General features: G+C 42.3%; 1 protein-coding gene across 1 annotated transcript in view; it reads right to left on the bottom strand.

The window, feature by feature from the left end:
- Nucleotides 1-234: 234 nt before the first annotated feature.
- LOC148029087 (Insulinase (Peptidase family M16) family protein) overlaps nt 235-25,374 on the bottom strand; it is a 165,513-nt gene continuing 140,373 nt past the window's right edge. The window contains exons 18-25 of the mRNA XM_087687848.1: nt 17,005-17,131; nt 2,469-2,607; nt 2,244-2,364; nt 2,085-2,165; nt 1,849-1,950; nt 1,515-1,680; nt 1,301-1,411; nt 235-1,100 (exon numbers count right to left, since the gene is read on the bottom strand). Coding sequence (XP_087543974.1) covers nt 1,335-1,411; nt 1,515-1,680; nt 1,849-1,950; nt 2,085-2,165; nt 2,244-2,364; nt 2,469-2,607; nt 17,005-17,131 — 813 coding nt within the window. The 3' untranslated portion in view covers nt 235-1,100; nt 1,301-1,334. The remainder of the gene's footprint in view (nt 1,101-1,300; nt 1,412-1,514; nt 1,681-1,848; nt 1,951-2,084; nt 2,166-2,243; nt 2,365-2,468; nt 2,608-17,004; nt 17,132-25,374) is intronic.

The raw sequence follows: 25,374 nt of genomic DNA, 5'->3' as shown, positions 1-25,374 counted from the left end.
ACCACCACATCTTCATTTGTTTCAATTCTGCTATTAAATTTGGCTCTACCATATTCAGTGCACTAAATATGCATTTGAATTCATGCTCATATTTATTCAAGACATTGCTGCGGCAAGTGGGCTCTGTGTGATATCCTCAAGAATTGCCATCCGTGATACGGTTCCTTCATGCCTAAATGTTGTTCACAACTTCGACCCCCACCCCACACACACACACACACACGGGGATAGAGGTGGATTACATACATTAGATTAATAGAAGGGCTTCAAAATGCCAAATTTCTTTGTTTTGTTGGGTGTTGGGAGAAGATGGGGCGTCTCTCTGACCAGCGCATAATAGTAATACCAATTGCAAAGGGCTGCACTTGAATAATAATTGATTCCACATTTCTGGAAAGGCGATACCCCGGCTAACAATCATCTTTCCAGGTCACAATTGTAGCTTGTAACTAGATTTGCAGTAAGGTTAAATTATAAAGTCCCTATGGTATCAGTATGTTGCTTGCTCCCAACAACAGTGGTTGCCAGGCACATACCTATTGGCAACAATCCCAACATGTCAATTGCTTCAGCTCGATGCTGGGATCTCAGAGAAAGCTCATATGGTTGAAATTCATTTGGGCCAACTTTCTACAGCCAGCCCAAACAGGCTTCCTTTGGTTTTCGAGCCTGTAGATACATATTTATTCTGGCTGATCCAAAAATCCAATCTTCCACCGCTATTTTACAGCTGCCTACTCATACTTCAGAGTTGGAGGTAGAACTGAAGGTGATTTTAGCAAATAGGCAGGTATTGTGAATACAAAACCTTCTAATCCTTGCACTACATTAGAATACACCTTCGCCCTTAGAAGTGCAAACAAATATCTCGTACTCTGAATCTTCTGTGCTGTCGTACAGCTTCAGGGATAAAGAATGCCAATGAATCTACTGATAGGGAGCGCTGTGGAAATTCTCAGGACAGTTCTTTGATTCCAGATGGCCTCCTGATCGAACTTGAAAGCAAGTCTCAAGGTTTGCTTTACATTGTTAACTATCCAGACGATATATTCACATGCTGATTATAATGGTTCAGTATTCACAATTCCTCCTCAATGGGACTGCAAAATGCACAACAGCACCATAATGGCATAAGTAAAGAGAGGTTTCACCTCATTGATTGCTGCAAAATCTCTTCAAGCAACAGAACTTTAAAAATTCTGGCACTATATCATATAGCCCAAAATGCAGTTAAGCAGAGAAAACTCAACACATCTCAAACATTCCTCCCAACGTTACTAGGATGTACTCAGCAACATACCAAGAAATTCATGGGCTATGCCAACTGCCATAACCTATACAGTTGGCCGCGTCATTGTTGACATGCCTCTTCCATGGGAACCAGAGTGGGAGGCAAATTGAGCAGTGGTATCTGATCAAGCAGAAAAACATGCCATCCAAAAAATTATAATTGTTCTACACTATGCACAAGAATTGACAGGCACATAAGTGAATTTGATTCCAACTGGACTGACCAGTATCATCTATGACAGGAACATCTTTCTTTATTCCACTGCCAGCTACTCCAGTGCAGGTAAACAAGGATTCGTCATCAACACAAAGGAGCTTATATGCATTGTAGATATCGTCAATTGTGGCAGCTTCATACAGCCGAAAGAGATCCCTTATGCAAGAAAGGTCCTGTTGCAGGATACACAATGAACAATTACTATAAGTTGGAGAGCAGGTGCCTGGTACACCTTATAAATAATACTGTCAGAGGAAAGGAAATTTTACAATGCCTGCTACAGCTCAGTTTAAGCATCTAGTTTGATTACATGTACTCGTTCACTGTCCAGGAGGTATCACCTTTCTAAAAACATGTGATGACTGCACGTGCGTCAGCAAACCCAGCCAATAGGTATTATCTTTTGAATCAGATTCATGCCGCATCATGAGGGTTCTCTTGGCCTGCATCAAGATCCAGCAATGTGCCACATATGAGCCACTGTATATATTATCTTGAACAACCTATACATCATATCAACAACCATGCAGGATGCTTGCTTGGACACAGGAACAGATATTGGAAGAAATACCCATACCCTGTCTAGCTCCCGCTGGTTAATTGGGCTTCCTTGTAAATCTCGTAGAACTCTTATAGATGCTTCCACTGCTTTGTTCACCTGAAATTTTCAACTATCTGATTAGTTGAAGCTGCAGGAGGCCTCAGAGCACATAAAGGCAGGAACTAAATGTCGTACCTTTGCTGGTGTGGAAGTCACTGTTATGACATACCAACCTCCCCTCAGCCTATCAAATAAACTCATCTCGAATGATACATCATAGCTCAAGCCTAGGGCATCTCGGACTGATGTGAAAAGCCTGCAGGGAATCCAGAAAATCAGAACATGCCCAAATCCTGCAGTTAGAAATCATCCTCTGGAAGGGATTGAAGGAACGCATTAAGTCCCAAAATCAAAACTCACCGGGCATTGACTATCTCCGCTAACAGTGTCAAACTCACACAGCTGTACAATGGATGCCGTTTTGTTTTAAAGCAGTAAAAACCATCCTTGTCTACTATTACTTCAGTTCCAGGTGGAGCCAAACCCATTGCTTGTTCTTCTGGAATACAAAAAGCCAACTAATATCAGAAAAAGGTAACCATCTTGTCTTGTAGGTTCCACAATCATCTACTTAACAGCATGATAGATCAAAGTTATGTCTTATTGGGCAAGCTCTTTATACATGTAGATCTCCAAAATAGGAGCAGCAAAAGCAAAGAAATAAATAAATATATCATCCCTCACATGTAGACAAGCGTCTGGCTCATTATTTATCATTGAGCAAGAGCCTCAATCGCTTGTGAAGATTTATATTATTATGTTCCTCAGCTTTCTATGATGGATCGGAACAATTTCGACTATAAGGGCCCAAGGTGGAGGCTCTTGGTATGATGTTTTTGGAGTAAGAATTTAGAAGAGAGCTACAGTGTGTATTGACTAAGCTTAAGTTGATAGGGTTCAAGAGCAAGATCTGACCTCATGCATTTTTACCCATGTTGGTCAAAAAGGTGACATTTATGTTCCAAAAGATCATAACAGAAGCAGCGTGTGGACCATTGAGACATGCAAATAATTATTTTCTGTAAGGACTATCTCTGTTTATACAAAGGCTGATATAAATCCTAGTACAGTTATTTTATTCTTTTTCGTTGGATAGACCAGACTACCCGTTTTTACCCTCTGGTTTGATTACCCCCAAGGGGGCTAAGCCCATAATACGGCATGACCCTGTTAATCTTCCAAAAAGTCTTGTAGAAGCAGTCATTTGGCATTTAAAAGCCTCCCCTCTCTTATCAATATCTTGGCAAGTAGAAAGTACTCCTCAGAATTCTCTGTTTGAAACTAAATTGAAGAGAAAGTCTCCTTTATGGCAGATTGGTTTCTTTTTGCCGGTCAGCCAGCTCTAAAAACACTTTCTTCCTGGGTATACAAACCAATATTTGATGGTTCTAGTAGCCCCTTGTGACATTTATTGCTTCTCCCATTTAAGTGAAGTTCCCACCTGAACAGTAAAAAATCAGGAGCAGACATCAAGTGAAGGCATTCTAACATGATGTGGAAGCGACTTGATCTGCAGCTTTTCTCTCCTTTAATTTATTCCACCCAGATCAAAACAAACCGAGTGTTGCCACTAGTGCAGGGGCAAACTGATTATGGTACATGTAGTGGAATATCCTCTATAATGAGAATAGCCAGACGGTTTTGCAGGTTGTTAATTCTCCCAACGAGACTAGATTTTTCACTGCCCACATAATAACTAAATTAAATATCAGACCCAAATATGGAGCTTTCAATTTATTGAATTTATGTTACACACTTATCATGTTCCTCCTAAGTTCCAGTGCCAACACTCCCTTATCCACAGGCACTTTTTACCTTCTAGCTGGAGAAGGGTTTTTCCCCCATGCGAACACCCATCAGTGAGTGTGGTACTTAGTACCTTAGGGATTGTACTTTCCTATCATCCTCACACACTAGATGTGACATTTCCAGAACCCTAACCTAACAGTTGTATCAGAACATACATCTCCTCAGCTATCACCACCATCACCACTAAGCCTCACGCTCCGCTCCTAAACTGATTGCCGTTGCAGCCGCCACTGCCTCAGCCACCCTCTGTGAACTTATTGCAGCCACTCCCAAATGCTTCATCACTCACCTGGGTTGGACTGCCTGTTGCAAGGCTGCCCTTCAATAGCCAATTCATCGCCTACAGCCCTGTTGCCTAAAAATCGTCACCTGGTCTGTTTGCGACAGCCCTAGCCTGCCCTGAGTGTCACGTCACAGCCCCCACCTTCCCTGATTCGCATTGACCTGCATTGCACAACAGCTCAAATTAACTCCCAACAGGCAGCGCAAGTAACCACACGGTGACAGGCCCTGTCAGCTCCTACACGTCGTACAGCTGTCTTGTCAACTGCCTGACAGGTCACCCTGGCCAGATTCGTCAGATTCTGCCACGTCAGTTCCTGCCTGGCACCAATTTAACCATCACCTGATTTTATGGTCTGCCTGACACAAATATTATTAAGATATTCAGTGCCACCAGCCTTAATCAGCATTTAGCAACATAAAATGACTCATGTTCGCGTGCAGACTCCATCTAGGCACACAATTTTGGGGATTTTGCAATAGACATCAACTTCCCCCAAATTTCTACAAAAATTTAGGGGTTTCTGCCTGAAAACCCCAAATCTCACCAAATTGCTCGATTTTGCACCACAATTTGAACTTTTTCACATCCAAGCTCAAATTTCACCAAATTTTAGCAATTCAGTTAGGGCCTTAGTAAAATTTCCCAAAAGTTATCAACATTGAGGCCAATCACACTTTCTACATCGACATTTGTGCAGACTAGAGCCATTTCAACTGCAAATTCTTCATCACGAACATCAATTTTGCAAAAAATTGTAAGTTTTTGACATTTTCTTTGCTTTATTTGTGTGCTGCCCCTGCATTATACTTGGGACAGCAATGAGTCACAAATACCAGCAATTTGCAACAAGCAATTGCACGGCAAAATGATTTGCTCAATATGTTTGGGGACTCTTAACAATTTGGATGGCACTAATTATCCCATGTGGACATACATGATAAAGCATGTTCTTGTTGCCAAGTAACTTTGGGGTTATGTATGTGGTTCATAGCCCTGCATGCCTTATTACACACTATACTACAGGTTCTTCTAGCTCATCCACTATAACCAATGGATCTTCCACTCCATCTCCACTTGCACATTCCACTAAAAATCAATTAAGATATAATGGACATGATGCCTAAGATCATGCTTTGATTGCACTCTCGTGTAAGAGACAAGTTATCCCACATACTCGATGATGCTCAACAACCAAGGATGCTGATAAGCTTGCTTCATTGTATCAGGTGTGCAATGAGGCTCGTGTAGCCTATTTGTGTAAATAGCGTGAGATGGAGCATATGACAAGGTGATTCTCTGCATACATACATTACATGTGTCAAGGATATCACAGAGTAACTTGCTAATATTGATTAAATAACTCTCAATGCCTCTCTCATATCTACCCTCTTGGCTGGTCTACCTAATATTTATCAAAGTTTTGCCACTACACCACCCTTACTTGCAATAGAAGATGCCAATGCATACACATTTGATGCGGTGATATCATTGTTATTGCAAGAAGAGCAATCAAGGGTGATTTGCTTTAACATAAGTATGGACAATCAAGCATTTGCATCGAGCCACCATCAAAACAAAGGGAAGTCATGGCGACCCTCAAACTCAAAAGGTAAAGGCAAAGCAACTGCTTCTATGGACTCTTCAAACATCAACAATGGTGCAAAGAAACCAAATGCAATTATTGCAAAAAAAAAAAAGGGGCATGTTATGGAAGAATGCAGAAAGAGAATGGCAAGTGAAAAGAAAAACAATCACACATGATTCTTACTGAAAATTCAGCAAATATGAAGGATGCAACCACACACTTAGCAAGCTTGGACATTGGTCAATCGTATGCTTTTGTTGTGCATTGTTCATATGATCCTTCTTCACATGAACGTGGTTTTTCAGTGGTTGAAAATTGCAGCACGTGGTATTTTGACAATGGAGCTTCCAAGCACATAACATCTTTTCGTGACTTGTGTATATCATATGCAAATGTGCAAAAGGGCAAATACGCTGTTTGTGTAAACAAATGCTTCGTACGCGATCCAAGGCATTGGTTGAATTCCCATTATTGTAGTACATGGAAAAAATATCATGCCTAAAAAGGTCTTGTATGCACTAGGCTTGAAGAAAATTTTGCTTTCAATTTCAACCATTGCATATGCTGGTTTTGTGGTTAAATTCCACATGAATGGATGCAGTGTCCATGACTATAGTGATAGAGATGCCCTCATTGTCACTGACACATTGTACAATGGACGTTATCAACTTCATTTATATGAGAGGAGAGTATCAAAGGATGCATTACAAGTTGATGCCACCATTAAGGATGACACTAAGTTATGCATGCTCGGTTTGGTCATCTTAATTATGGCAGTTTGCTTTGCCTAAAAAGCAAAAACATGGTGATTGATCTCCCTCCTTTAAAAGCACCTACTCACGATGTATGTGAAAGTTGTGTACTTGCCAAAATGTATCGTGCTTCATTTTTCAAAAGCAGAATTATGTGTTTATTGAAATTACCACTTGTGTATAGTTGATGTTTGTGGGTCTATCGATCAAGGCATTAATGATTATGAAGTGGCCGATGAGAGGGCCACTATTCGAAAAGCTAAAATAGTCCCTAGATAGTTGTTAGATACATTACAAGACAATAAATAGTTTGTTCCACTTCCCGGTAGAACTAGAGCAATCACTCGCCATGCATAGGGTAACTTGATTGTGCAAGCACTCCTAGCTACTACATGCAATGAGAAACCTATTTCTTTACATGATGCATTACAAAATGAACATTGGATGGCAACTATGCAATTGTAAATAAACTCTATTCATAAAAATGACACATGGGAGTTATATGACTTGCTTGCTGGCAAGCGTGCTATAGGCACAAAGTGGGTTTGCAAATTAAAGCGTAGATCCAATGGTCGCATTGATAGCTATATAGCATGCCTTGTTGCCGAAGGGTATGCCCAACACCACGGAATTGGCTATGATGGGATGTTTACACCCACTTCACATATGACCACTATTTGAAGTGTCATCGCTTTGGTTGCTCATTATGATTGGCAGGTGCATAGTTAAGTGTGAAAATTGCTTTTTTGAATGGTGATCTTCATGAGGAGATTTATGTCACTCAACATCTTGGCTTTATTCAAAAAGGGTCAGAAAGCAAAGTGATCCATTTGCATAAGGCCCTCTATGGTTTAAAGCAAGCACCTAGGGCATGGTATGAAAAGTTACATGCATACTTGATTGCTCTTGCCTTGAGTAATTTGCACATTGAAAGTACATTTTACGTCCGCAAAGATAAGGATAACCTCTTGATTCTTAATCTTTATGTGGATGACATGATGTCGATAGACCTCATGAAGCATATATTTCAGCCTTTAAAAGTTGAATTGCAGCATGCTTTTGCTGTGACACATCTTGGCCACTTGCACTACTATCTGGCATACAGATTACTGCGATTGACGGGGGAGTTATTTAACAACAGTCTGAATATATTGGACAACTTCTTGAGTATTTTCAAATGCAAGACTGCAAGCTTATCTCTACTCCCATTAAGACAGGCCACAGGTTTACAATTGAGGATGCACATAAACCATTTGATGCTTCTCTTTATCAACAGGCTGTTGGTTGTTTATTGTATTTCTGTAATACACAACCGGATATTCAGTTTGGGGTCTCTCACTTGGCACATTTTATGCACCGCCCTAGTACTACACATTGGCAAGTAGTTAAACATGTCTTTCGTTATCTCAAAGGCACTCAAACATTGGACCTTTTTTATCCTAAAGGCACTTCTCTTTGCTTGCATGCATTCATAGACAGCGACTAGGCAAGTTGTTTTAACACGAGGGGTCCACTAGTAGTGGTAACTCTTTCATGCTTGGTGATTCATGTATTTCTTGGTTGAGCAAGAAGCAGTCTACAGTGGCCACACCTAGTTATGAAGCTAAATATAGGGCAGCATTTACAGCTACATTGGAATGTGTATGGCACAGCCTTTTGGTCAATCTTGGTGTGGGATAGCACTCACCCACGCCTATCTATACTAATAGTCAAAGTGCCATGGCAATTGCAAGAAATTAAAATTTTCATGCTTGCACTAAGCACATTGAGGCATTATCATTACGTCAAAGAGAGGCTCCATGCAAGGGAGATTGACTTGGTTTATGTCCCTACTTGGCAAATGAGTTTATGAAAGCTCTCTCTAGGGAGAAGTTTGAAGTGCACACTGATTAATGTCATTTTTACTTGCAAAACCTTAATTGTTAATTGAACTTCTCATGTCTAGCACAAACACAATGTCTTGGACCCACCAAAGAGAGTTCCAAAGATAAATCATGTTCCATAACACCAAATGTAATCATGCTAACGATTTATTTGACAAATCCACTTCAAAGAGACTCCACGATTTAGACAAGAGATTGTCCACACTCTCTATAGTAAAAGAAGAGAATATAGGGCAATTCGAATATTATGAGGAAGAGGAGAGGTGCTTTTCTTAGGACCAAGGGTTCTGCCAACTTCTTACATTGTTAACCACACACGGTCTTGCATTATAGACCTATAATATGGTTTTTCACTTAGGCTATGTAATAGGGTTCCCACTCTTTTGGAAGTCCCTCACATGGCTATTCTCTTACTTTGCCTTGGGTTACCTATCCTAAGGGGATTTCCCAAAACTATTCATTTCTATGAAAAAAGACAAAAGACCAAAGGCCCCTTGCTCATATCATAGAACAATAGAGAAGGTAAGGTTTATGGTGAACATATGTTGGGCATCTTTTTCCATCTTACATGTTCTTTTGCTCTTCTCTATCAAGTTTTGCAACTATCTTGTCATGGGCAAGTCATCATTAATGAAAGAGGGTTTGAGAGCATCTTTGTGTTACACCAGCGTTGGGGACCAAGGGTTTCCATTGCATGCTTCCTTCAAGGACCTCCTGAGTGGGTTGCTTGTCAACCAGATGAAAGGGAGACGACTACAAAGAGAGTGAGCAGCAATTATTCATTTGGGGAGAATTGGTAGAGCGAGCAAAGGGGCAAAGGAGCAAAGAAGATGACAATAGGCTAGCGAGGATGGATGCAAGGCAGGAAAAATATGTAACATAGGCAAGGTGGGGGCACCACCCTCAAGCAAACATTGCTATGGATTTCATTGAGGAAGACCGCATCTCACATGGATGCACCAGAATCCAAAACCTCTCTTACTGGCATGTCCTAAATACAACCAATAAATCAAAACACCATAGTCTTTTCTTCTTCCCCACATCATTGCTTCCTAGCAAGAGGTACTTGACTTGACTACTTGGTATGCCCTTGACTCTAGAAAGGAGGCTAACTCCTTGCAAGCTGAGCATTTGGTCGCATCCATGTTGCTGATGAGCTGGATAGGCACATGGAACACAATAAGTTTAAGAGAATCACATGACTCAGGGTTTAAGGACTACACAGATGTTATGATCCTTGGTCACTCTCACGTTTATCCTCTTCACCCTGTCCATCAATACTTTCAAGATCCTCAAAATTCCATGCTGATTTGGACCAATTGGAGAAATGGCTTCCATGGCATTCTCCTTTACCTATATGTTAGTCTTCATCCCATGGTTGGATTGGCCTTTTCTGCACCCGGATAATCTCCTAAAATGATAAGTCAATCAGGTTTATCATAAGATAGTTAAAGATAACAAATGAGTGGCTCAGAAAGCAAACAAAGTTTGGTCTTCAAGAGATTGTAAAGCTAAGAGGCATGACTGATTGATTAAATTATGGATGACTAAACTTCTTACCAATCTAAATGTGTCATCTATAGCACATGTAGATGAGACTCCTGATCATCTCTTCATTTCTTGCTCAATTGCTACACACATTTAGGGATTCCTTTCCCAAGTAACAACTTCAGCTATACAATCATCCGTTCTTGAGTTTTGGGCAAGATGCCATCCAAGGCCACTTTACAGCAGGAGCATACCATCTCTTCCATTTTCTGCATTGGACTGCTCTTTGCACATTTAGAGGACACAAAATGTCTGTTATTAAGCCTCACAGAAATGTGGTCATGTGGACTGTGTTTCAGGAATGTTATTGTAGCAAGTTAGTTCCATGGTTTCTGCTGGTGCAATCCTTATAGAAGTGGCTGCTCCATGGATGGATATCATTCACACCAACCCCATTGTGCTCACTTTGCAATCCCTTCTTCTATTCCTGTAATCACACTTTGCTGTCTTTGAGTCTGCTTGATTGGCCAAAAGGCCCTTTGTAGATGTGTCTGTTCGTGATTTCAAAATCCTTCACATGAGAGAGAGAGAGAGAGAGAGAGAGAGAGAGAGTGTGTGTGTGTGGGTGACTTTAAATGCTGAAGCCCAGCAATCCCTCAGCGGGTCCCGAGTGCCCATTCAACTGTCTCAGAGAGATAGACACATATTTTTATCGATATTTCTGTGTCTTTTCTGCCTCCAGTGCTCCCTTGTTCCGAAGCTCATTCCTTAGATTCTATCGCCCACAACCTTCTAAACGCAGCCGGGTGGTTCCCGGATTTTGCAGGTCTGCGGGCCTTGCACAGAGCGAGAAAGAGAGAGAGTGAGGGAGCGAGCGAAAGCGAGAAGACAGCAGTATGGCTGGCCTGGATATGGATTTTCTCGACCGGACGGTGGCAGCCCTTGGCCCTGATTCCGATACAGAGGAGCCGGAGGATATGGTGCCATGCACGGAGGAGCCGCCTCCGGGTTCTGAACTGCCGCCTGCAGGCAAACGCTCTAAGCACACTTCAGACGAGCCAATGGGTCCTCAGGACCGTTCCTATGCGCAGGTTGCCTCTGAACCTGTGGATTCGCAGGAAATAGACTGGGAGCATTTGCTGGACTTTGCCAATACTCTGCTTCGCGATTATGTCCAGCATAATAATGAAACCTTCTCTGCTGCGGCTGCGGATGATGTGCTGGAAGCCACGGTGGACCCAAAATCAGTCTTGCGGTCCTTCTCGGTGTTTTATGACCGTGCAATTATACTTTTTTTCACCGGCAAGATCCCAGTGCTCTCACATATTTGCCAGTGGATGCACCATTTATTGCAAGGGGAGTATGTTCAGGAGATCTTCCTTGGACCTCGCGGCTTTTATGAGGTGCTGTTGAAATCGGAATTGCATCGAGCTGAGCTCCTGTCCAAGTTGCCACTATTCTTTGATCGCCGCTTGGTCCATGTGGTACCATGGCGCCCTATGGCTGACTTCCAACGTCTGCTTCAACGAGAATGCCCGGTGTGGGTGGAAGTGGAAAATTATCCAGCGGTATATTGGCCATTGTTGAAGGACGCGATGGCGGTTGTGGGCACAGTGCTGGTTCCCCCAAGCCTAAGGGCTATGAACCGAAACCGTTTATGCATGTTATGGGATACGGCCAGGAAAAGGCCTGCGTGGCTTCGCCTCAATTGTTCTGGCATGCATCCTTTGCATTTTCGCTTGAAATGGGGCAATTTTGCCGGGCACTGCTTTTCATGTGGTAAATTAGGGCATTTTGTAGCTGAATGCCCGGAACGGCAACCGTCTTCTGAGGAGGCGCAGGTTGTGCAGCCCAAGGATGACATGGTGCTTGATGCCCAGACACAGGAGACCCTTCAGCCACCTACTGTCATGGATAAAGGTAAACAACAGGTCCGGGTTTTGGATTCTCCTAGCTCTGACTGGATTGAGGCACGACAAAAAAAAGGTAAAAAGTTGGACGCAGGCCTGGCAGATCCTGGGCCTAATGCTTCCCCGGATTCCGTGCGCACGTACACGCGCAGGAAAGACATGGTCACCTCACAGCAGGTTGCGCGTACCATGGCCCCGTCCGCCCCCCGTAATCCGTCTTCAAGGAAAGTCTATTCCAAGGGCCCCAAGGGCCCACCTGCTAAGCTGGCGTTTGATGCAAAAGGCAATGTGATTACACCTTGGGATAGGCGTTATCCCCGCCCTACTCCCAAGGTAGTGGATTTCCCTTCTACCTCTAAAGTAGGTCGCCCGAATTCATTTGCAGTATTGGCTGATTTTCTGGATGAGGGTGTCCTGGATGCCCTCGCGGACAAGGTGCAATCGAGGCAACAGGCGCCTCGTTCCTGACTTCCTTTTTTTGAAAATATATGAAGATTGCCACGTGGAACGTGCGAGGCATTTGCTCTCGCCATAAGCAACATACCATGTGGTCTGTCTTGCATGAGAATCAGTGGGATGTATTGTGTCCAGTGGAGCACAAAAGTCACGGTGAGGCAGGAAAAGTTGTGGATTGTCATGGATTCCGTCTGTTTTATGCAGGGACACATGCTAAGCATTATTCGGGCGTGCTGATGATTGTTCATGAGAAATACCAGCCTGTTCTTGTTAAAAATGATGTGCAGGGCCGCTTTCTGGTAATCGAAGTCCTATTTGAAGGCGAGATTTTATGGTTGCTGGGACTTTATGCTCCGAATGATCCCGCATCCCGACGGGATCTATGGTCGACTTTGCAGGGCTCCATGGCACTTGGCCCCAGAGGGCTTTTGATGGGAGATTTCAATATGTGTGTTGACTCTTCTCAGTCCACCTCAGGGCATTCGGTAATGGATACGCCAGAAAGCCGGGTGTGGAACTCCTTTGCTTTGCACGTACTTAAGCAAGATCTTTGGTCGTGGCTTCATCCTTCGGTTTCAGGTTTTACTTTTCATTCCGCACAATACGCAACCACTTGGTCGCGGTTGGACAGAATGTATATCATGCAGGGGGATGATTTTCTTCCTGAGATGCTGGAGATGAAGGTCTTGCAGCAATATGCGTTGTCGGATCATTTTCCCCTCCAGCTTGAGATGCGGGCACAATCTATTGCACCTTTTATGCAGTTGCTGGATAAGTCCCCCTTTACGCTTCAACTCCTCTTATTTGAAGCATCCAATTTTTCACGGTTATATGCAGCAACTGATTGAGAGGTTCTTATTGGACTTCGCCTCTGAGGGCTTGGCTTCGTTTGCACGCCTGCTCTCTAATGTGCAGCGGGTTGCTCGGCAGTATGGGATTCACAATGCCTCTCTTTGTCGCCAACGTCGACTTGCAGCAGAGGACTTATTGGCCTTGGTCCGTTCCTTGCTCCTGGATTCCCCAGATGATGATTTTCTGCTGTCACTGGAACGGCGTTTGGCCCATCTTATTCAAGTATTTAGCTTGAAATCTTATCAGCAGGCCAAGCTGCATAACTTAACTGACACATTGCAAGATAGTGCCTGCCAGTCTCATAAGTTCTTTCGCGCCTTGCATGCTTCTCCGGCTCGCGAAAATATGACTCAACTACAGGATTCGGAAGGTCGCATGGTCACTGATCCGCAGACCATTATCAATATGTGCAGAAATTATTTTATGGATCTTTTTGGTTCTTCTTCCTTGCCGTCTAGCCAGGTTACGCATGCCCGCTCGGTCTTCTATCAGCTGGTCCACCAGCAGGTTCCGTTTGATATGCAAGCCTCTTTGGAGGCGGATATTTGCGAAGAGGAGGTTATGGATGTTCTGTTGCACCTGCCTAAGGATAAAAGTCCTGGTTGGGATGGTCTCACTAATGAATTTTTTGAGCACTCGGCCACGCAGTTGGTAAAGCCATTGGTGGTCATATTCCAGCAGGTTTGGGAAACAGGGGTCATGCCTTCTTCATGGAAAGAAGGCCTTATCAAACTGATCCCCAAGGTCCCTTCGCCGTCAAAGCTGCAACACTGGAGACCAATTTCGTTGATGGGCGTGATGTATAAAAACTTTTCCAAAGTGCTGGCAAATTGGCTTCACAAGCACCTTCCAGCTCTTGTGCACCCTCTCCAATATGGTTTCATTAAGGGACGCAACATTTTGCATAATATCTTAAATGTGCAAATGGCTATTGATTATGCGCGGCACTCCAATCAGCAAGTGGTCTTGATTCAATTGGACCTGGAAAAGGCGTTTGATTGCGTGGACTGGTCTTTCCTTGCAGATCTTATGTCTGCTATGGGCTTTGGTATCCGCATGTCCCGATTGATCTACACCATTAGTACTGAGGCTTCTTCAAGAGTTATGCTTAATGGTGGGGTCACAGAGCCATTTCTCCTTGCACGCTCGCTCAGACAGGGCTGCCCTTTGAGTCCTCTCTTCTTTGCCTTGGCGACTCACCCGGTCCTTTCAATGTTATCCTCCATGGCGGCTTCTGCCCAGCTGGCAGGGTTATCTCTTCCTTTGGGGCAGCACTTTATTAGCCAATCTTTGGCTGATGACTCCTTTATGATTTTGCAAGCGGACAGGGATAACATTCGCAAGGCATTAGATGTTTGGACGCTCTTTGGTCAAGCTTCTGGTCTTCGCATCAATGCCTTCAAGTCAGCCATTCTCAGTTGCACGGAGCCTGATTTAGAGTCATTAGGCTGGCAGGGCCAGGTGGTTTCCCGTGGCTCAATTGTCAGGCATCTTGGATACCCATTGGGGGTGGATGTACGGCCCAAGGACCTGCTGGAGTGGATTTCACACAAACTGGCCGCAAAGTTTATGTATTGGAAGTCGCAAGCCTGGCCGTTCCATGTCCGCCTCAAAGTGGCTCAGACAATTATGCTACCAATGCTGACGTATTTCCTGCCATTACTGCCATGGACGCCCACTACTTTGAAGGCTCTCACTCATCCCATTCGTTTCATGCTATGGAAGAAAGATTCACTGCAGGCAGGCATTTCTTGGATTTCATGGTCACATGCATGTACCCCTAAGCGCATGGGTGGTGGAGCTATTTTGGATGCAGAAACTCATATGCTGGCTCTTCGCTGGTCTCTGTTTCGTGCCATGTGTGTGGATCATCACCCGTGGACCATCATAGCCCGTTATTTTCTTGAGGACAGCGGGCTCCGCCAGGGTAACACACCGCTTCGGGCCTCATGGTGGCATGTCCTTAATGCTGACTCTCGATTTTCCAGTCCCTCTTCCTCTTTGTTACTGCACTTGGTCGGCTCTGGGAAAGTGGTGCTCCAAAAGGCCCATTGGCATCCTGTAGGGGACCGCGTACAGACTAATTCTTTTCAGCTGGAATTGTTGGCAGTATCCAGATTACTTTCATGGAAAGATAAACATCAGCTTAGACCAAGATTTAACCGCATGGCCCGTTTGGGTGTGACTTCGATTGCGAATGCTACCCTTGCTACTCGCAATGTCCTTGCATCGTTTCGGACTGCTAGGAGACTTTTCAGGATCCCGCGCGGATACCGTGATTTATGGGGGAAGCTTTCCTCGGAACTTCACGGTAGGCAACCCTTTCCTGCCCTGGCTATGGATCGCCCTTGGCAGGACTGGGACCTTGCAGGCCGGTTGAGTCTGGAAAAGGCCTCTACTAATCAGGTGTATCATCTTCTCATTAAAGATCACCAATGGTTGGGTGTGAAAGTTAATACTGTTTGGGGCCTGCGGAAATCACAGTCATCGTGGCAGGCAACGCTGATGGAGGGATGGCAGAATAAGACACCTTTCAAATGCAAGGTCTTTCTGTGGCGGGTAATGATTGGTGGTCTTCCTCTTGCCTCGGCCCTTTCCAAGCGTCGAATCTCAAATGGCAATTGCTTCTTCTGCACCACTTCGGCGGAATCGGCCCGACATCGTTTTCTTTCTTGCCCGCTCGCCAAGAATATCTGATCACTCTTGTCGCAAATCTGGCACGCAGTGGTGGGGTCCTCACTGACTCCTTTTGATTGGGTTTTTGTGTGCCCGAAGTATCCCACACCGCCACCGTTACATATGAAGATCTTATTCCATTTTTTCAGATACTGGGGATGCTGGCACATTTGGACCACCCGAAATGCTTTTCTCTTTGATTCGGCTTCTAATGTACCGCGACATATTGCAAGGCTTAAAGGGCTCTTGCATTGGCAGCTAGATCTCATCAGGCACTCTGACTTGCTCCCTCGGGAGGATTTGCATTCCTGGCATTTGGCAATTGCCTCTGGGTCCTTGCCATGATTGGTGTAACCTTTTAGTACCCTAGTCCGGGGATTTCCCACACGTTGGCCTACGGCCCTCGTGTCTCTTGTACTCGTGTAATCATGTAATCTTGTACTTTTTTCGTAATTAATACAATTACCTTTTACGGAAAAAAAAAAGAGAGAGAGAGAGAGTGTGTGTGTGTGTGTGAGTGAGCGATTCTCCTTACAATCATTCTAAAGGGATTCCAAGTCTGCTTACTATACTCGTGGTTAGATTTCCTTGCAGTCCCTTTCCCATACATTCAATAATCTGAACGAGTCTTCTGTACCCTCAAACCAATCTTTCCTTCTCCCAATGCCATCACCAATGGTGGCACTAATCAAGCATGTCTAAACCAATACCCAGAAAGTGAAAATGCTGAATCTGAAGCAACAACATACGAGTTTCCATATCATATCTCAAGGATTGAAACCAACGAAACTATCAATAATATCTTTCAGGCACATATCACATTTCCAAGACAGATTTTAAAAAGCAACTATAGGTGTCTTTAAACAGCCAGCTAGCTCAAAAAAAAAAAAAAAAATCAAAAGCAACTCATTCGCCACATAGTTCTCAGGTTGCAAACTGTTCGAAAGGACATGTCAAAAGACTTCTGCTGTGCCAATTTTGCCGATTTGTCTTTTGAAAAACTAAGTAAATTTCCAAGAGTTCTTGCAACCTGAAGTAATTAAATGTTCAAGAATGCAAACACAACACAGGTGCTTTCAACTCCAACACTAAAAAAGTATACACACACTTTTCATTGACATGAAACAATGTACACATTCCTTATCCATAGCATCATATTTAGCAAAAACAATAACGAGAAATCAGCATATCAATCTTACTGGTGGTAACATTGGCACGAATGATTGAAAAATTTAAGTCCTGCCCATCTGACGTTAATCCCCATCTATTCGGAGCTGAACCCGCTATATATGCACAAGCTCTCTCATCTGTATCTTTTAAATAAACCTGTAAGACCAAACCAGTGGCTGAGAAATGAAAATATGGCTAAATGCAAGAACCTAGGAACTTAACAGGAAGCATCTTAAGACACACAAATGACAGTTCCAACCTTTTCTTTTAATAACCAAAATAAAATAGGCTTCCAAAAGCTTCACAGAATTTTCTGACTTCAAACCCAAAATAGGTACCCAAAAGATCTGCAGATTTCTATCCATACTATATTTCTGGACTGTTGGTGCAACAAAAACATTACACCTTTGTTATCCCATGTGCAAGATCCCACTATTTTTAAAAACCCCTTCTAGATCCAGGTGCAAATTTTCTACAGCTTCCCACCAAGGATCAATACATACAATTCTTTGAATGGGATGTATCAAAATCTCCATTAGGATGTCATATCCATATATGACTCCAGCTGAATAAAAGAGATGGGATCCATATAATCCACACTCTGAAAATGTTTTTCTCCCTAAGAAATGTAAATTGTCTGAAAATCCTCCCCTTAAACATTTTCTTTTCAGAAAAGACAAATTTCTATTAATGACACCTTGGGGAAATTCCCTGAGGATTAAAAACAAAGAACAAAAAAGACCCTAGAAAGAGCAATTGAGTGCATCAAAAATCCAATGCTTATGTAAACCACCAATCTAGTGGGGTATATTACCAAACCAGACGTGGGGCTAACTATCACTAGGATGTGAAATTGCTTTGCTTAGCATTTGATTAAAAGTTAATCAAATGTGCAAATGTGACTTGCACATGTTAGTTGCTAGTCAACTATTTCACAACGTGGGACCCATGACCCTGAGATATCAATTGGTGCCAAAGATAAAAGTTGTAAGGAGTTATGCTTGACATGTACTAAGTGGTAGCTGGTGTCAAATTTGGGCCTAGACTAATTTATAGGCCACTAATGTCAATGTTGGTCACATCAGAGACTAGGTATTAATTAAATAATTAATGCCAATCTAAGGGTCAATAACTCATCGAGGATACTTGGGAGACAAATTGGTCTAGCCAATTTAATTATTGGTTGGTGAAATTAATTTTCTAAGCACTAGGATAATGATTAAATTGATTTTCAGAATTAATATTTTGAAAAAATAATTTAATAAGCTGGGTAACACTGAAAAATGGGAGTAGAATTTAGAAGGTTGCCAGTTGGCAAAACTTGCTCATGCAAGTGGGAAAAACGTTTTTGGGGGCTACTGGAAGTCTATTCCAGTCATTAAGAGGAGGGAGGAGGCTGTTGGGGAGTGAGAAGAGGCTATCGAATTGTTCTATAGCATTAGAGACTTACCCAGAAGCTGGAAACAGCTATTTGAAGGCCTGTAGCAGCATGCGACAGCACCAAAAAGGCAAAAACAGGCAGGGGAAAACAAACTTGGAGGCCATCAATAGTCATTTTTGGCCCTCAGACTAAAGTCAACTATAGATTGGGCTCTCCTAATCATGGCAGCTCAAACTAGCCTTCCTCCTTGGATAGGGTGGCAATAACCTGATTTAACAGTAATTACAGCAAGTCTAAAATTCACATAAACTGAAAAGGCACACTTTACCACTTGAATCTTGGACAATGGACAGCTTGTTGGTCCCAAAATTGGCACCTCTTGTGGTATTTCTTTAGCTTCTATTATGAATGGAAGGAGTACAACTGAGATTCTCTAATCTCCTCCACTATCCAAGTGCCTCTTGCTGTCAAAACTAACCAGCAAGTCTTCAAACTAATTTACCCCTTGGTTTAATTGGGGATTGGCCTTCACCCTACTCCTTTAAAGACAAATTAAGCCCCAAATCTAATATGGGTTGGCTGACCTATTGAATCTCCACGAAATTTTTTAATTTCAGATACTCGAATTCAAGTCCTAGGCCCTCATTTTTTTTAGCATGCATCCCAAGGTGACTATCAAAACACTCATTCTTGCTATATATTAGGGTTTATAACAATGATTAATAAAAAACTCCACCTCCAATAACTCAAATGGCTAGATATTGCTGAGATGACTTGAGAGATGGCTTGAGGATGATAGAGAATGCTAAAGAGAGAGAAAATTCAAACTTTCACTATGAGAAAGGTTGAAAGCTGCTGCCACCTTGCTCAAACACTCATGGAAGCTTTCATCTACAACTTAGGACTACCAAAAAGGCTACTGCTCTCTTCTCTATATTGACACCTACACTAGAAGGACCTTGGGCTACTGACACCTACACTTGGAAGGCTCCAAACTGCTGTCACTTGTTGTAGGACTAGTCCTTGGCAACTGCAAATCACATCAACAGCATCTCTTTCTATCTAATAACATCTTCCTCTCTCACGATGGCTAGAATAGACTTCCATCAGCCCCCAAAAATTTCTTCCAATTGCATGGGCAAGGTTTTTCCAAGCAGCAACCTTCTAATCCCATTTTTCAACATTATCTAGCTTATGGGCCAATTTGTCTCCCAAGCATCCTTTAGCAATTATTGATCCTTAAACCAGTATTGATTAATTAATTAATGCCTTGTCTCTCGTTTCACCACTAACATTAGTGGCCAATAAATTATTATGGGCCAAAATCTCACACAGAGTACCACCTAGTACTTATCAAACATAACTTATTATAACTTTTGCCTTTGGCATGAACTGATATCTCATGATCATGGATCCCACACGGGCCAATAAATTATTATGGGCCAAAATCTCACACCGAGTACCACCTGGTACTTATCAAACATAACTTATTATAACTTTTGACTTTGCCATGAACTGATATCTCATGATCATGGATCCCCACACTGTGAAATAATTAATGAGCACATCACATGTGCAAGTCACATTTGCACATTTGATTAACTTTTAATTGACTATTAAGCAGAGTAATTAAATTTCACGTCCTCGGAACAACAACAATAAATTCGTGGTTTTTATAAAGAAAATCAAAAATAATCTCTCTATAGCATTCTGTCTCATTCTCCAACCATTTCTCGGCTACTCTCAACATTTTCTAGTAAATTGAGTCATTAGAGGAAGAGATTTCAATCAATCTCTACTGTAAAACTTAATTAATAGCAAAAATTAGGGTTTTAACAGATACCGCAAAATACATGCTCACAATTCAAGGCCTAAGACTTTAATTCCAACAACTGAAATTGAAGAATTTCAAGGAGATTTAAAGCTATCCAACCCATGTCAATTTGGGGTTAAATTTGTCTCTTAACGAGTAAGGTGTGTAAAAAACCACAGATCTAGAGCATGGCAGCTATGGAGGTTGAAAAATGAAGACTAGATTCATAGTGATATGGACAATGAATAGACTAACTGTGACACAAGTGAATTAGGTTCCAAGATGGAAGCTTCGACTCGTAAATATAATCTTGTGTACGAGCCTGACAATGATAATGACACTAACTGAAAGTACAAAGCATCATGATATTGCATTACTCATTATTGAAAGTAATAGTCAAGTACAAAGCTTTATAGTAGTTGGGTTATTCCACTCTCCTCATTGTGCATATGGAATTCAAGACATCTCTTCTTGGATCATACATCATTTGCCATTTCTCAACACCCCCCCTCAAATAATGAGTTTCTACACTTGTTGGCTTTTGCCCCCCCTACATGATGACATGGCCCGAGAGACTAGCTCATAGTCAGCCTAGTCAAGTTAAAGCTCGAAACTTTACATCTTTTGTAAGGGTTTTGTTTTACAAAGCAAATCCACTAAGGGAAAGATAATTTCTTCAAAACAATCTATTAGAGTTGTTGTTGATGGCGGAAGCATCTTCTTCTTCTTCTCTTTCATTCATGAACTGATTCTTGTGATTACCATTCTGCATCTGTTGTGCTCTTTTACAATGGAAACATTCACTGGCTATATGGCCAATCTTACCACAATAATGACGTCATCCGATCTTTGTTGTCGGAGTTGAATCCTCGGTCTCGGCCTTTTGCTCCCACAGCTCCTTTGTTGTATAAGAGATTTTCCCTAGATGATGGAACACCATCTTTTGCATTCTTGTTCTTCTATTTATTTCCTTCATCAAGAAGAGAGTGCTCAATATCTTTATGTGACAAATTAGATACATTGCTGAGAGTAGAGACAAGATTTTCATAAGGATCCCGGTTTACACTAGCAAGAAGTACAGCAATGGCTTCATCTTCATCTATTGTTTTTTTCAAAGTGGCAAGTTGAGTTTTTAGACTTTTGAATTTATTAATATGCATAGTCATTGAAGTGTTATTTTTTATGTTAAGCTTATAGAGTTGCATTAACAACTTAACCTTAGAGTTTTTTACTTGACTTCCAAAGATCCTGTCAAGCTCATCCCAAGCCTTTTTAACCATCTCTGTTACCAAAGATATGGTGCAATACATCATCAAATAGTCCCAAGGCAATGATGCCTAGAGCCTTGTTATTCATCTTTTTTCACTTATTTGTTTTGAGCTGGTCTTCTTTAACGAACCCATCTTTATCATCTTCCTTATTGCTATCTACATCATCCTCAAACAGGTCCCACATGTCCTTCTGCATAAGGTGGTACATGGTCTTCTCCTTCCAGGCATGAAAGCCTTCTCCATTGAACTTGGCTATGCTCAAGTTCAAACATTTTGAACGAGGTCTTATCACAAGTATACTCGAGCAGTGTCTATCCTTTTACAATGAGATTGAGACTTACAACGAATTTAATCAATTGGGCATTCCACATTAAAAATCTTCATGTTTTTCATTGCAAGAACTGAAGTAAAACCAGCAAACGAATTGTTCTTGGATGTGCCAAGAAACACAAGTGCCAAGACGCACTAGATTAGTATCAAGAGATACTAGCTTGATTCTAGGCTTCATGTTGCCTAATTTCAGATGGACTCCTTGATCTTCAGGTGGAATATGCAATGAAAGACCATTCTAAGGGCTCTTCTTCACACCTCCTTAAGCTCAAGGACAATCCCATAACCAATGCCTCTAAGTCTCCTCTATCTCACTACATCTCACAAATGCCACTAGGGCGTTCCCATTGCTATGTGATATACCAACTCCCAAACTAGCGTAAGCTAACAGCCATAGGAAGTAAGAAAGCTTCCATAACATAAAAGCTGCCATCCAACCTCCTCCAAATTTTTGACAAGTAGGAATCTTACTTATCTTGTCTATGTTACTAAGTGGTTGCTAATGTTACTCTGATCTTGCTCATCTAAATTCTCCTCCGAGTCTAGAGGTGTAGCTAAAGAAAGCTATGTTGCATGATCTATCATGGAAGGAGTCAAACCCACTCTCCTAGATCCAACTACTCTAAAGAGGCCTCCTTTTTTATAAGCCCACTTTTCCCATCCATTAATCAAGCAAGCGACTAGTTCCAGTTCAATATACCATCTCATCTCACGTTGTGTCACTACTTTGATCTTCTATTTGGATCAGCCTGTGAACTCTACTTGATCCTAATCCTCTCCGACAATCCTCCCTTGCAACGAAAGTAAAGATCCAATCTCTACTAGTTGCAATGACCCCAAAGAGGATTTTGCCTCTAGAGAAAAAGACCTATCCAAGCCTAAATTGTATATGTTGCAATGACCCCAAAGAGGATTTTGCCTCTAGAGAAAAAGACCTATCCAAGCCTAAATTGTATATGTTCTCTACTCAAAGGTAGCTGCCCAGTGAGGCACTCTGGGAGGTGGGGGGCACTCTGATATGGTCTCTCCAAAACACCACCACCTTTAAGACACTCTAGTCTCTACCACTCGATCTCCAACAATATTTCCTAAAAACCAAACCAAACTCCCATTGAGAAAGCAGCCAATAGGGAGAATCTCCCCTAAGAAGAAAGTCCTCTATCGAAGAATGTGACCAAACTAAGATCTCAAGTCATGGTTAAAGAAAAGAGGCTACCTCCTCTTCTCTCCAGCTATGGTCAATGACAATGGATGAAGACCAAATGAAACAAATCTTCACACACTAGGAATGGCAGCCATGAATCTGCCCTCAAAGCTCCCTCCCAAATCTTCAATCTTGATATCCTAGAAAATCGAGTGGATGCTAGGTTGTCATGGTCCTCCAAGTGTAGGCATGATAGATTGTAGACTCCATAGCAAAAGCTTCTTTCAAGGCTCCTCACTTGTGAAAAACCCTTGATAACAAGCTTGGCTAATGAGGCTCTACTTTGGCTACTTGGGTCTATGATCCCCAAGCCTCCTTTAGATCTACACTAAATAATAACATCCTAGGCTACCTTTTCCCCAATCAGGCTCAAATCTCCTCCTCACCAAATAAAGTTTCTCATAAGACATTTCATCTAGCCAATGCATGACCCAAAGAATACCCAACAAGAATTGATATACTACATGGTCATGAGAAAAACCTAGTCGGTAACCACAACTCACTGACTAAAGAGAGTCATGAAGCTCTAATACAATAGCTTATGCCAAATGTTTAAGAGAAGAGGTGTCAAGTGCTACTCACATGACATCCAAGATATCTCACCCTGGTCCCACAAGGAACCTAGGTGAAGTCCTCATCGGGTCACTTGGACTGTCTAGTGTCACACACTTGAAAGCCATATGACTTGTGACAATTGATTAAATTGCACGGCTCTAATGAAGATCTTTACCGCTGCAATAGAGGCTCTAAATTTTCTCTCATCCCTATCTGAATAAAAGGTTCTATCATCTTTAAACTCCACATCAAGAAGCTCTCAAAACTCTAGGATGGCAACCTGACACCTCTAATACAAGTAGATCTATCTATCAAAAAAGAACTCATGGCCTCTGCTACAAATAGAAACATGAAAGGGGCTAACAAATATCCTTGTCTCACTAATTTCTAAATACCGAATCTCTACCCTCTTAAGGCCATTGACAAGGACCTTGCTAAAGGCTAAAAAATAGAGAATTGCAACTCTCTAACCCACTGCAGTAGAATTCCCAATCTTACCCCAAAAGGTGAAAAGGTAGTCCAAGACATTGCCCTCTCAAACAAAATGAGTCTGAGTGGGATGAAGAATGTTTGGCATCATGAGGGCCACCAATTGCCTTTTCAAGGATCTTGTAAGCACTTCCAAGCAAAGCAATCAATCTCCACTATGATATCCCCAATCTGTCAACGCTACAGATATGACACTTGTGTTGATCACATCCCTATAGCCCGAGAAGAACTTATTCAATGCATCATCACCTAGACACTTGTGTGAGCACAAGGTCAGAAGAGCCTTCTCAAGTTCCTCCTTTGTGAAAAGAGCCATCAGATGTTTGCTCATCCTATTAGTGACCAACCTCTTGGTGCTCTATCATACTAACTCTCTGTCTCTCATACTCCAGGGGTCTAGCCATGGATCCCAAAAAGGTTGTGTAGTACTTTGTGGCCACCTCACCAAAGTTACTACACACTATACTTGAAAAAATCAGCTCTAGGACCTCTCCTCAAGTCCTCCTGCAGTTATTATAAGTCTCCTCGCTATATGCTACATCTCTCACATGCTATCAAGGCTCTAACAAAGCAAAGCAAACTATCTACTATGCAACTCATACTAATGAGGAGGCGAAGAAAGAATGTGAACTTCGTTGCCTAAGACTCTTCTCCCATCTCCTCCAAAGTAGTGCCTTGTTTGTGCCAATGTTGTGTAGCAACTAGAATCATTCTAATATTCCTCATCTAGATCCTCCACCTTATTCCAATCATGCTTTATTAGGAGCATCTAGAGCCCTACCACAGAATGGATCTCTACACACCTCTCTTCTAGGTCCCCATCAAATCTATGCAAGTGTCTTCTTCTAATAAGCACAACTCACAATATGTCCACCCCAACAACCAACCAGCTACTCTCTTGCTCCCTCTCTTTGTGGCAGCATCCCTCTCCCTTCTTAGTCATATTCTTTGTGGGTAGTTCTCCTAAGGAATAACTCCAAAACTGTCTGTGCTATGGAGGAGTTGACAGAGACCACAATCTTTGGATAAATCATGGGTCACTCCCTTTTCCAAGTAGAGCTCTGGAATTGGCTCCATTCTACCCTGCGCATTCACACCCCCTGCAAAGCCAAGGTGCTGTTGATGGAACAAAGTATCTTCATAGTCCATCTCACCTCAAGGCAGGTAGCATGACAGCTGGTCAACAGCTATCCTACAGTGCCATCGCAGGCTGCCATCTAAACAGTTCCTTGGTACAGCAACTTCATCTTTGGCACCATGCTATCAAGATCTTTTGCAGATGCCTTGTCAATCAAGTGCAAGGTCCCAGAAAGTTCATCTTTCAGCATAGCAACAGCCAGCCCTTGCTGGACGCAT

This window comes from Lygodium microphyllum, chromosome 11 (genome assembly GCF_053477565.2).
Source record: "Lygodium microphyllum isolate KBCC chromosome 11, Lygodium_microphyllum_v1.1.10, whole genome shotgun sequence".
Lineage (NCBI taxonomy): Eukaryota > Viridiplantae > Streptophyta > Polypodiopsida > Schizaeales > Lygodiaceae > Lygodium > Lygodium microphyllum.
The sequence above is the reverse complement of the archived record's forward strand: the minus strand, read 5'-3'. Positions and strand labels throughout refer to the sequence as shown.